This window comes from Solea solea, chromosome 13 (assembly GCF_958295425.1).
Source record: "Solea solea chromosome 13, fSolSol10.1, whole genome shotgun sequence".
Lineage (NCBI taxonomy): Eukaryota > Metazoa > Chordata > Actinopteri > Pleuronectiformes > Soleidae > Solea > Solea solea.
In genome coordinates, this window is record NC_081146.1 from 24,673,391 (window position 1) to 24,686,876 (window position 13,486).

At 38.9% G+C, this 13,486-nt stretch overlaps 1 protein-coding gene across 2 annotated transcripts; it reads left to right on the forward strand.

Annotated features, from left to right (window-relative positions):
• The first annotated feature begins 2,211 nt into the window (after positions 1-2,211).
• tap1 (transporter 1, ATP-binding cassette, sub-family B (MDR/TAP)) lies at positions 2,212-12,644 on the forward strand. Of its 2 annotated transcripts, none has more exons than XM_058648792.1 (13): positions 2,212-2,308; positions 3,725-4,057; positions 4,645-4,873; positions 5,387-5,501; positions 6,174-6,304; positions 6,408-6,613; positions 6,729-6,926; positions 8,116-8,244; positions 8,331-8,525; positions 8,613-8,786; positions 9,594-9,753; positions 9,891-10,027; positions 10,114-12,644. In XM_058648792.1, exons 2-13 carry the CDS (start codon positions 3,737-3,739, stop codon positions 10,339-10,341), a joined length of 2,223 nt encoding a protein of 740 aa, XP_058504775.1. In that variant the 5' UTR covers positions 2,212-2,308; positions 3,725-3,736; the 3' UTR covers positions 10,342-12,644. The 2 variants fall into 2 exon arrangements, with proteins under 2 accessions (XP_058504775.1, XP_058504776.1); XM_058648793.1 differs by lacking the exon at positions 2,212-2,308 and adding an exon at positions 2,328-2,440.
• Positions 12,645-13,486: the final 842 nt, after the last annotated feature.

Here is a 13,486-nt window from a genome sequence, read left to right on the forward strand (position 1 = left end):
GTGCCTTTAACAGAATACAAAAGGACTAACACTGTTATCACACCTATGCTAACTTTTCATGGAGGGTTTGTCTTGCCAGATTTTTTTCATCATCATTATTATTATTATGATTATTTATTAGAATATTATATGTACAACATATAGAAACCAGCAGAGCCGTATAGAGCCAGTCGATTATTATTCCTGAAGAAATAACTAGAGAATGACTTTTCACTGTCCCTCAAATATTTCTACAGTAGTCTGATAATGATGGAAATATTCACTACTATTACTATTAGTTTTCCAGTTGTATTGTGTGTATTTGGACAATGATTACTCAGTGCCATTCCGCTGCACGTTCTGCTGCAAAAGGTGTGGTCTTCAAAGACCAGTGCTCAAAATAGTAAGTGCGTGTGCAGCTCTGCTCATCCCATTCTTCTAACGTGACAGCATGGGGGAAAGGAAGGAAACTATCAAGGAGTTCAAAGTGTCTGCTGGGGCTTTGAGTCTCACACTTAACACAAGGTCAAATCACCACCAGAGGAAGCGTGTGCTTGAATTTTAAGAACTTTAAACTAACCGAGCCATAAACATAAGTATTGTCAACCACCTGATCACCCAGACGTCACACAGGACGAGAGGGCCCCATGTCACATTTTTACCCATTTGTCTATTTATAAACTCTCCACTGTTCAGTATAGCATGTAATTAACTCAAATAATGCATAAACATGAGCTTCCAGGTATCTATCTAATGGAAAATGATAATTAAAGTTATGTACAGACTTTACTCAGATAGATAAATCAACATGGCTGTATGCTATACGGTATTATTTCTTAAGTCAGTTTGATATTCAACAGTCATTTGATATTCAAAATAGAAAACTATTATGCACTTAAACCACTTCATTGAATTATGTCAAACCAACTGTGCAACACAGATAGTAATATCCCTCATGTATCGCAAGGCTTCCTTTCATTCATACAAGTTTTTGCTAAACTTAAATCTATTATGCTTCCTTATCTTTTGACCTGGAGATGTCAAACCACTTGTACAACGTAAAGTAATAATATCCCTAAGAATAAGACTAATATTAAATAAAGACGATATACATCAAAAACTTATTCATATATTATGAATATTAGTCTTTATGTTACGACGCTGAAGTTAGCCTCTGGCTCACCAGCTTCCGATTCGGCACTTAAGGGGAAAGTTAAGGGGAAATTAACTGAATGTGCAGTGCGATTGTTTGTCCACTGATTGTCTGTTTTTTTTGTGACACTTCTTGGTGTGAAAACATTTTAGCAACTATTTTATTTGTGAAACTTTTATTTTATTTGTGAAAATGCTAAAGGGGAGATTTCACCGTTTTTGTTTTATACCTAGACCTCATTAGACCTGGTCCAGATCGAAAACCACTGTACCTAGTCTTCTCAAAACTGGACTGGATTCATCTACAGACCCTGAAGATTCATAAAAACACTGTCATCTGATATATGAAACCTTTATTCTACTTCAGGAATTATCAACACAAGCTGCTTTCAAATCTTACTCTCTCTGCAGGCAATGACAAAAACGGAAACTAAGGAACGTCATCCTCTCTGGCGAGAGACTCTGAAAGTGACAGTCACTCATAAAAGTCAAAGCCTTTCAAACAGTTGTCGCTAAACATGTTTGGGGCTGAGCTATAAGGTTGGCAACAAATATTGATTCCAAAAACTGGGAAATTCTTAAATTACAGTATCAGGCACATACTAAACTATACATTTAAGTGTCATAAGGGCTTATAATAATACACCACAACAGGATAAAAAGATGACCACAGTCCTACTAAGTCATCATTTAAGTTATAGTTGTAAATCATAATTATGAGACACTAAGTCATAATTGAAGTTATAGTAATAAGTCATAATTATGAGATTCTAAGTCATAATTTTAAGTTGTAGTAGTAATTCATAATTTTGAGATACTAAGTCATAATTGTGACATACTAAGTCATAATTGTGAGCTACTAAGTCATTTGACAGCGTCACTGAACAAGTGACGCTGCAGTTACAGGTGACCGACACATGATGTCGCTGTTGTACCGTTTTAGAGGTTGACTTCACACCACTGTCACAGTATCCACTGTATAAAGTTACTCCACATGTGCAAAAGCACACTATTAAATGTTTTTTTTTTATGGCACAGATAAGATAAATATAAGCAACTACCGTTTGCAGAAAAATCGTTTTATTTTACTTGTGTGAATCATGGGAGGGACTTTCCAGAGAGGAGCTTTCGGTTTCACTTTGTACCCGCGTCGTGTCTGGAACCGTGCTCACCTCAGGTACAGCTGCCTCCCGGTTTGTTAGCTGAATATTTGTGTGTTTATTCACCTCAGAGCGTGAACTTGTAAGACATAATTCTCGCGATTGTGTTGCTATCACCGGTACCATAACACGTTCGTCGGAAAGGAAACGTAAGTTTGACTTAAACGCTGCCTAGCTTACATTGCTGCTGTTACTGTAAGTTAGCATAAACTCTGACTTTGTATAATATAGATATTAATATTACGTATGTATGCTTTTATTCGTGTGTGTGAAAATAACACCCACTAATAAATAATAAATGGTGTGTGGTGAAAGTGAAAGTAACCTAGCACATAATTCAACAGCAAACTGAAAGTATTTTTTTTCTACTCAACGGGCAAACAAGTGCAGATCATAACTGTTGTTTCTATACTTATACAATGGTAAATGCACATGTTTAGCTATTATAGCTGTTTTGATAGTCGATTTATCGGTTGAGGTGTTTTTTTGCTCGCTTCCTAAATGTGAATGTGTTCTGTTTCTTGCATATAACAAAGAAACATTTTGGTTTGATTGTCTGACATGTTATGGACCTGTACGATTAATCGATTATGAATATAGTTGTTAGTCGCAGCCCTAAATGTTATTGATTGTCAAACTACTAAAAGCCTGACTTTGTATTGATGTATTGACACTCTGTCTAATCTCATCCTGTACAATTTTGAAGCATGTGCTGATCACTTTCTATTCAATGATTTTTAGCTACTTTGCATATTGAATTATTGAATATTATAGTGCTTTCTCATCGATTAGGCCAGTGCGCGATTAATTTCCTAATCGATTAATCTGTTGATTATTGTACTTAGATTTTTCTGATTCATATGTTGGTTCAGAAAATGTTGAAAAATGTTTCTCAAACCTGGAAATGATGATGTTCTCAAATGTCTGATGTTTATTTGTTATATGTGGAGCAAAGAAACCAGGAAATATTCAGATTTAAGAAGCGACAAAAATCAGAAATCTCTCAACACAGATTTACAGATCTTTTAAATAGTTGATGATTCATTTAGTGTTGATTAAGTATTGATTAATCACATTTAAAGCTAGGTTAGAATCTGCTGTTTTCCTGTTTGTTTGTTACTGACAGCCTTGTTATCAATGAGAGCAAGTTAAAAAGAACTGCCTCTTTATTAAAGATTGACAGACTTATATTAGACTTTGTGTGTTTTTATTTCACAGAAATCAGCAGTGCAGGTGAAAGTGAAAGTAATGCAGCATCAGCAGCAAAGTGAAAGTAACTTCTCAGTCCAGGGCAAACAAGTTCCAATTATAGATAGAATTTGTATAGTTGCACCTCGGCTGACAGGCATGTTTGTTGTTGTTTTAGTTTGGTATTGCTATGATAGTCAAACCACTAAAACCTGCCTCACTCTGCTTCTCATCTGTATCCACAGGAGCTGTGGAATATGCAGAAAATGAGCTACTTCTCCCCGCTGCTCCTTGTCTGCTTGGACTTGTGCGTGGTGTACGCTGTGCGCTTGGCGCAGCTCTCACCTCTCCTCACCCCGCATCCCTTCCTCACCCTGTGGGGAGGAGGAGTGATCCGGGCCTGCCTCCTCATCTCCCTCACTCTCTCTTACCCTGGATGCCTGCCGTGGATGAGGAGCCTCGCGGGCCTCCAGAGCGTAGGGGTTCTCTGCTTCGTCTTCCCAGTGTACACCACTCTTCTCTGGTTTCTGGAGCAGTGCACCATGGAGGAGCTTTGGGGGTGGCACTCGTGGGAAAAGGTGGGTGGCAGTGTTTGTCAGTTTCCATTTGTCAGTTTCTTGTTGTAAAGGCTGAGACCGGCTGACAGTGACTCTTAATACAATCATTCCTCACAACTTGAGTCATTTTTAGACGATTATTAACTTAATTTCCAACTATTTTAAGTTTTTTTATTGCATAATCAAAACAGGTTTTCTGATTTTTCAGCTTCTTAAATGTGCATACAGTGTTTTTTTCACTCCATGTTACAAAGCTGTTATTAAAGCTGAATAATTTTGGGTTGTGGTGGACACAACAAAACATTGGCGAAACATCATCGTTTCAAGGTCTGGGAAATACCAATCAACATTTTCTGGCAATGTCTGGACCAATCAAACCAAGTAATTGATGAATTGAGAAAATTTATTTATTTTTTATTAATTTATGAAAATAATTGCAGGGTCCCCACGGGTCCTTGAAATCTCCCTAGCAAAGATGATGTTCTCAAAAGTCTTGTTGTGTCCACAAACCAAAATGAATCAGTTTTAATGATTTGTTTGTTATATGGAGCAAAGAAACCAGAATATGGACATCTTAATTTTGAATCTTTTTCTCTTTGTGGGTGCAGGTCATTCAGGGTTACGGCGTGACCGCCGTGGCCTGGCTCTACTGGAGCAGATACGTGTCGTCTCTTTTGACCTCCTCGGGTCAATACGTCGCGTCCCTGTTCATGAAGAAGCCCTCGGTGAAACCTGAAGAAGACACCGTGACCATTCTGAAGCGGCTGCTGGAATACTTGATGCCCTACTCCTGGCGCTTTGTTGTCGTGTTAACATGCGTGATTCTTGCGAGTTATGGTAAGTGCGCCACCGCTGTCATTTTTTTATAGAGTTATCATGCAAATATGACATTATGGTCATCTACATCCTGTTGTTAATGTGCCGCTAAATTGGGCTGCAACAACTACCTGATTAATTGGTTATTAAATTAATCAAACAACTATTTTTATAATCAGTTTTACAGTCGGTTTTACACATTCATCAATCTTTCAGCTTCTTAAATGTAAACATTTTTCAGTTTTCTTTGCTCCAAATAGCAAAAACATGTATTAAATCTGAATAATTTTTGTTTGTAGATTTGAAAACATCACCATTTTGAAGTTTGGGAAACAATGATCAACATTTTTGTGGACAAACGATCAGTTAATCTGGACCATAAGCGACAGATTATCTGATTATGAAAATAATTGTTAGTTGCAGCCCTGGTCTATCCTGTACCCATAATGTTTATCTTCCAGGGGTTGTATTGACAATAACTGTTAATGGAAGAATTCTTTTTTTTTTACAATATGTGATATGATCTGCTCTCAGGTGAGATGGCTATTCCTCGGTACAGCGGTCGTGTCGCTGAGTGGATCGATAAAGAGGAAGCACCTGACGCTTTCACAGAGGCCATTACGATCATGGCGCTAATGACCATTGCTGGGTAAGATAATAGATAGATTGTGTTTCTATCTCTGGACTGGGGGTTTTTGAAGGAAAGAGGCATTTTTTAGGGAGTGTTTTAGGTTATTGTTAACATTTCAGCATTAAAATGTGTAAAATTGACAAGACTACGGTAATTGACTTTTCATTTTGGTGGCACACACTGCTTCTTGTCGTCTTTTGTGTCTTTCGTTTTTCTTCATTTCATTTGTCTTACTGCGCTTACTGTTAAGAACAGCTGTAACTAACAGTTATTTTAATAACTGATTCATCTGTTGATTATTTTCTTGATTAATAGATTAGCAAACATTATTCAGTTTTAATGATTTCTTTGTTATATGGACCAAAGAAAACTGAAAATGCTCAAATTTAAGAAGCTGAAAAAACAACAACGATTGATAAGTGACTACTTTAATATCTTTTTTTTTTTTTTACAAGATTTTGTCATAAATCTTCAGTTAAAAAGTAATTTTTATCATATAATTAGCTCAGCTTAAGTATAATTATGCTGTGGATTCTTTCTTCCTATGCAGTTTTTCAATCATAATAAAATATATTACATGATTATACTTTAAACAGTACTAAAATCTACTGTGAAAACTCTTTTTTTCTGAAAATTCAGAGTTTGTGCTGTAGTGTAATAATAACTACTTAATATATTTGTCTATTTCAGTGCTGTTCTTGAGTTTTTGGGTGACCTCCTGTACAACGCCACCATGAGCTACGTTCACAGCTCACTGCAGGGAAACGTCTTCCAGGCAGTGCTGAGACGGGAGATTAGTTTCTTTGATAGCAGCCCCACAGGTAAATCATGAACGACACAAAGTCTAAGTAAAGTTAAGTCAGTCACTGCAAGTAATTTATGGACAAAACAATAACGCCTGGCTCTCATCTCATCTCATCTCAGGTGAACTGGTGTCGCGCATCACCACTGATACCTACGAAATAAACGAGGCACTCAGTGAAGAACTAAGTCTTGTGATGTGGTACACGGCACGTTTCGGCTTTTTGTTGTACTTCATGGTGTACCAGTCGTGGAAAATGACCTTGCTCACTTGCTTGGCACTGCCAATCATCTGGGTCATCCCCGAACTCACCGGAAATTTCCACCAGGTAAACCCAAAATTCCCAGATTCCTCAAGAAATATACGCTCAGTAATCAAAAATTCGTTTGCATGCATTTTTTTGTGGCTCAGACTTAACTTTGTCTTTTTTGTCTTTGTATCAGACCATTGCTACACAGGTTCAGGAGGCTGTGGCCAAGGCCAACCAGGTAGCCACAGACACCTTCTCCTGCATTAGGACAGTGAGAAGCTTTGCTAATGAAGATGGTGAGACAGAGAAATACAGACAGCGGTTGAATGACATTTACAACCTCAACAAAACAGAATCGATGGCCTATGCAGCCTCTTCCTGGGCCAACAGCGTGAGTTTAATATTGACCTGCATTTGAATGTATTTGCAATCATTACTAAGCTTGTAACTTTAGCCTCTTTAAGACCCATTTCCTCAAAGCAGTACGGTTTGGCACATTTTGGTACAGTTCAATACAGTTCCATTTCATCACATACTATCACTTTCCCAGTGTCAAACATTGAGGTTACCAAAATAACTGCTACATCCATACTGTACCTTTGGTATGGTACAGCATTTTTGTCAGCTTTCTCTTAGGGTACCAAGCTATCAATCAAGCAACTAATCAACCAAGCAGGCAACAAACCAACCAAGCAGGCAACCAATCAACCAAGCATGCAGCCAACCAGCCAGCCAAGCAGGAAACCAACCAACCAAGCACGCAGGAAACCAACAAAGCAAGCAAGCTGGTTACCAAGCAAGGAGGCAACCAGCCAACCAACCAATCAACCAAGCAGGCAACCAAGCAACTAAGCAAGCAGGCAACCAACCAACCAAGCTAATAAGCAAGCAGGCAACCAACCAAGCAAGCAAGCAGGCAACTAAGCAAGCAGGCAACAATCAACCAAGCAAGCAGCCAACCAAGCAGGAAACCAACTAACCAAGCATGCAGGCAACCAAGCAACTAAGCAAGCTGGTGACCAAGCAAGCAGGCAACCAATCGACCGTTCAAACAACCAAGCAAATTACCTACTAACCAACCAGACTGAATTCATATAGCACCTTTCATACAAAGCAGTGCAACTCAAAGTGATTCCCATAACAAGGAACAACACAACACAAACAACAAAAGCTTTCCTTCATCTTGTGATAAACAACCACGTGTCAAGACAAAACCACACAGAGTGCAGGATGTCCCTCACTGTTGCTCTGTCTCTGAACATCGATGGAAGAGAATGCCGTCATCAATCCAATCCAATTCTATTTATAAAGCACATTTTTAAACCACAGGGTGGACCGAGGTGCAGTACATACAATGCAAATCAACAATAAGAGGGCTAATGAGGTCTAATCAAGACCCAAATGTCAGCCACAAAGCATCAAATTAGGGTTAAATGAGTCTTAGAATTCCTGTAATCTGAGCCCAGCATTAGTGGATTTAAAATACAGCTGGCACGCATGTTTGATGAAGTGAAAAACTGTCTTAATGTGCAGAATAAAATGCTAACCATGATTGTAAAATTTCTTTCATGTTCTCCCAGATTAACACTTTGGCCATGAAGGTGTTTATTCTGTACTATGGAGGGACTCTTGTGACCAGGGGGACAGTTAGCAGCGGAGACTTGGTGTCCTTCGTCCTGTATGAGCTACAGTTTGCCTCAGCTGTTGATGTGAGCTGCCTGCCAATAAGAACCTTATGGTTTTGTTCAAAGTTTGCTGAATTTTTGCTTGACCTTCATGGGTACTTCTCTTCCAGGCCGTCATCAGGTGTTACCCAGAGGTGAGGAAGGCAATTGGTCGATCTGAAAAGATCTTTGAATATTTGGATCAGAAACCTCAAGTGCCAGCAGAGGGAACTTTGGCTCCTGAAAATCTCGAAGGACGCATTCAGTTCAAAAATGTCAGATTTTCATACTCTGGCAGCACAGATGAAAACAAAATTGTTCTTAAGGTATGTGTGGATTTGTGTTGAGCTCCTAGTTACAGTTCCGACTGATTTCCTCTCATCATACGTAAACATATTACTCTTTCACACCAGGATGTGTCTCTGGAGTTAAAGCCAGGCCAAATCACCGCTCTTGTGGGCCTCAATAGAGCAGGAAAGTCCACCTGCGTTAAGCTGCTGGAAAGGTTTTACCAGCCACAAGCAGGCGAGATCCTCCTGGACGGGAAACCGCTGACAAGCTACACAAACCAGTTCCTACATGACAAGGTGGGTGCGAACGTGATGTGTTCCACTTTGAGAGGAAGGAATCTTCAGTTCTGCCACATGAGTTAGCCTCTGACTCTCTTTACTGCGGGTGGAGAGCTGGTCTGGCTGGAGAGAAGCACTTAGTTTAATCGAGCTAAGGCCCGTAGTCCGACTAAGACAGGAAATCGGACAACTTGCCGAGTCCAAGTATACATGCGTGTGTCCTGTGTCCCTGAAGATGGGTTTTGCTTTCATCGCTCCCTCATTTTACGATTCAGTCTCGCTGTTATTCTTCAACTGTTTTTTTTTTATAACGTACATTTTATTCAACAAAGGTATCATTTAATTGTGCGTTTATGTAAATGAAGACATGAAGAAAACACTGACTTCTCAGCTGAAGCTGATCAAGTTCATGTTGAGTGTTTATGGAAAAAAAAAACCCCAGAAGAATCTTCGAGAAGTCTTTCTGGACTTTTCCATAAAACCAACTGTTCAATCCTTTTTCAGACCAGGAATCAAGGAGATTAACTACTGATTTAAAAAAGTACAATACTATACAATCCACAACTTGTAAAAGGGAGTAATTGACGTCCTGAGGGTTTTTTTTAGCCATCACGCTGCAAGAAATTGACTATAATTCAAGATGGCAAATGTGTCAAGTTCTGCAGCCAAGACCAGAACATGAAAATGAAATTAGAGCCCAGAGCTGTGCAAGAATGATTATATAGGGAAGGTGAATCACAATTTACTGAAAATGTTCTCCTCAGTGTTGACAATTATGCAGCTGTTGACTTTTCCTCTTTATCCTGTTTGTTTGTTTGTTTGTAGATTGCCGTGGTGAGCCAGGACTGTGTGCTGTTCTCTTGCTCTGTGCGGGAGAACATCAAGTATGGCTACAGCCACGCGTCAGATGAGGAGATGTACAGGGCTGCCAAGCTGGCTAACGCCCATGAGTTCATCCTGGGGCTGCCGAATCAATATGAAACAGGTTCACATTGAGCTTCCTTTTTAATTTTTCATGTTAATTCTCTCTTTTTTAAAGGGTTTATTGTTGTCTCCGAATATGAAAGACACTCATTGTTCCCTAAGGATGTCCATTAACTCATATGTCGTTGTGTTGCGTAGATGCCGGGGAGAGGGGAGGTCAGGTGTCTGGAGGCCAGAAGCAGCGCATTGCCATCGCTAGAGCTTTAATCAGAAATCCCCAAATCCTGATACTGGACAACGCCACCAGTGATTTGGACTCTGAGAATGAATACCAGGTAGGAAATTGCACTGTTCTTCAAATTCGACTAATTCTCTTTGAACTCTTTTTCTACATGTAACAAGTTGTGGTTGTACCTGACAGGTCCTGCAGGCTTTGTTGAACTATACCAACAACTGCTCCGTGCTGCTGATTTCCAACAAGATGAGCATTGTAGAGAACGCCAGTCACATCGCTGTGCTCAGTGAAGGGACCATAAAGGAGGAGGGCAGGCACGATGAGCTGCTGAAGAAAGACGGCCTTTATGCTGCCATGGTGAAAAAGAACAACATGGGCTTTCAACGTAAAGAGGAGAGCAGCGATGCCCAGTGATACCTTTGAGTTACACTCCACCCAATGAAGTCAAGGTAGTAAAGGATTGCGGATTAAAAAAAAGTCAGGACTTGCGGGATCAAAACTTTAGCTGCGCTTCAATCTTTGAACTACAAGTACACGGTTCATTTTTGACCCTATTAGGCTGCATTCACAATATTTAATCACAGTTTAAAAATTTATGATTTCGGCTCCAGACCCCAAATATCGTAGAGCCTCGAAACAGAAAACATTGAAAACTTTTGGGCTGCATTTCATTTTGGACGGTTTAAACTGAGATCTTTGAGAACAATCAGTATGTTTCCACATACTGATTAAGTCGAGCTAAATCATGGCGCCAGTTTATAAAGACTAGCAGGGTAATCAGTTTATTGATTGAAGTGCTATGCTCGGCGGACGATATGCTTGGGGGTTTTCTGTAGAGCTGCAACTAAGTAATCTGTTGATTATTTTCACGATTAATTGAGTAATCGTTTGGTCCATAAAATGTCAGGAAACGTTAAAAAATGTTGATCAGTGTTTGTTCCAAACGATTAATCGATTATCAAAATGGTTGACCATTAATTTAGTAATGGATTAATCTAGTCATTGTTTCAGTTTCTCATTTTCTGGTTGATCTATTACATTGCAGAGCAAAACAAGTTTAGCTGGTGGTTAGTTGGTACCATGTCAATTGCCATTCTGTGTTTTTAAACTAAAAATATTTAAAGGAATACTTGACTTAATTTGCATTTAGCTTTGCATTACTAGAATAGGGGTAGTATTTTTGAAAAATTGTGCTTCCCAACCTCAGTTTCCCCTGAGTCGAGAAATATCTTCAGTGAAGTGTTTTAAATGTGTAGTGTGCCTTAAGCCAGTTTAAGGTAAATTACATTACATTACATTACATTACATGTCATTTAGCAGACGCTTTTATCCAAAGCAACTTACAAGGGAATTGAGTACAACCTGCCAGGGGTGGAGCTGAACTTGCGACCATGATGTCTTTTGCACACAGGGTACCGATCTTAACCACTGAGCTTACCCACCCCTGTAAATATGCAATAGTATCTCGACTGCAGTAGTATCTCGACTACCGATCGCATTCCAATCGAGAGTTTGTGTTTCCGTGCAGAACAACGAGCGAGTATTGTTAAGCGAGAGAGAGCAACTGACTCTGTGATGCCTGGGAAAATGAAAATTCCAACATCTCTGTCTCACGAAAGAAGATTTTGACCAAGATCCCAAAAAGGACAATCACTTGTCCAGATGCAGAGCGTGCTGCAAATCAATAAAAGTCTCTCTTACAAGTTGCTGTCCCATTTTATGCTGGGTCAGCACATTGGCCTTGATTTGGGTCCTGGAAAGTCCTTGGAAATTTATGTCAACCGAGGTGTGCAACCCTGGTTAAACACAGTTACCAACATTTGCTTCCAGATTGGTTCTTATCTGCTAAAAATCGACCGTCAGCTGTGAACGAATAGTTTCTTTTCCGTGGCTCTAAGAACAGAAATCCTGATTCTCACTTGTTCGTAGTAATTTCTGAGACTAAGCAAACTATTTCAAAAGAGAGAATCAACTTCCTGCTTACCAGTGTAAATGCCTAAATGGTCTCATTTTTATCAGTATGGATGCAGATTACTTTCAGATAAAAACTTTCATTATACTTTTATTATACGTCTCTTAAGATGACTTAACTTCTCCACTCACCTTGGATGAAGGTGAAGTTGTACCTGAAATCCTTATTTCTTCTCAAATAAAATCCTTAGCCAGAGTATATTTATTGTTTGTGAAAATACTGACACAGTATTTATATATGTAGGACACAGTACTGAGTCACTGTTCTCTATTTCCCCCCAATGCACTGACAATCAGGGTTAAACTATATAAGGATTTTGTCATGATATACTGTACATGCAAATCGTCCGAAGGACTATATTATATTCCATGCGCTGAGCTCTTTTTCTATTTGCCTACCATTATCATACTCTTTTGTCATCGTCCGCTTCCATAATATCGCCAGGTTGGCCATCTGTGACTTTGCACTTTCTTTGACCCACTGACGAGAAGAGTTGAGGAACATTTGTTGGAGAACCGGCTTTATGTACTTGATGATCGTTGTGCACTATTTTTGCTTCATGCACTGTAGATGTAGATAAACATAGAAACAAATTTCATGTTGCAATATTTTGTTTCTTTTAAATTGGTGTTTCTAAATATTTTTGCTGTATATATTTATCATTTGTCCAATGTTTTGTCCCCACCGTCCCTTTCCTTGTGTTGATCACTCTGTTGTTATTTGAATGAATAAAATATTTCCTACAGTATTCGCCTCCTAAGTATTAACGTCTACAGTCTACCACCTTATTGAGTGGTTAGATTTTGGTAAATTGGTCATTTTGAGATTTGGTAAATTGGCCACTCTAAATTGACCATAGGTGTGAATGTGAGAGTGAATGGTAGTTTGTCTCTATGTGTGTGGCCCTGCGATGGACTGGCGAACTGTCCAGGGTGTAACCCCGCCCTATGTCAGATGAGATTGGCACAGCACCCCCCACGATCCTCCAGTGGAGGATAAAGCAGTAGATGATGGATGGATGCATGGTCATTTTGAGAATCAGAAATACTGTAGTAGTCATGATGTAATTGTAGACATATGAATTCAAATTGTAGATACTCTCATATAATTCAAAAAAACGATTCTGACTTACATTATGGCTATTCAAAAGGTAACAAAATTGTAATAATTATAATTAAATTAAAATGTCAAAATGATGGTGTCGACATCTGCTGTTTTTATTTAGGCATTACATGTTAAAACTATCTATATTTGAAGATAATTTCGAGCCAAACTCTTCATTTTTGTGTTGCTAGTTGAACGTAGTGCGACGCCTTTTAACAATGAATCGCCAAGTTTGACCGTCCCGAAATTACCATTAATTACAGATATCTGCCATGTTATTTTGACTCTTTAAAATTCAAGTTTGGGATATCTTTAAATCTGCCAATTTGAAGATATCTATATTGTCCTTTTTAGAAATCTTTGAAAGTTTCAGATAGTCAGAATTGAAGTTGTAGATATCTCGAACTTTGAATTGTGACTAGTCATAATGACAGTGTAGATTTCTGAAACAGGGAATTAAGAGATTCGGAATTGTGGATATCC

What these genes read in the sequence shown, in the direction of transcription:
- tap1 (XM_058648792.1), top strand. Translation starts at nt 3,737, where the DNA reads ATGCAGAAAATGAGCTACTTCTCCCCGCTGCTCCTTGTCTGCTTGGAC. An exon ending in CTTTGATAGCAGCCCCACAG is followed by an intron (nt 6,305 to 6,407) that starts GTAAATCATGAA and finishes ATCTCATCTCAG; the next exon opens with GTGAACTGGTGTCGCGCATC. An exon ending in ACTCTGAGAATGAATACCAG is followed by an intron (nt 10,028 to 10,113) that starts GTAGGAAATTGC and finishes TGTACCTGACAG; the next exon opens with GTCCTGCAGGCTTTGTTGAA.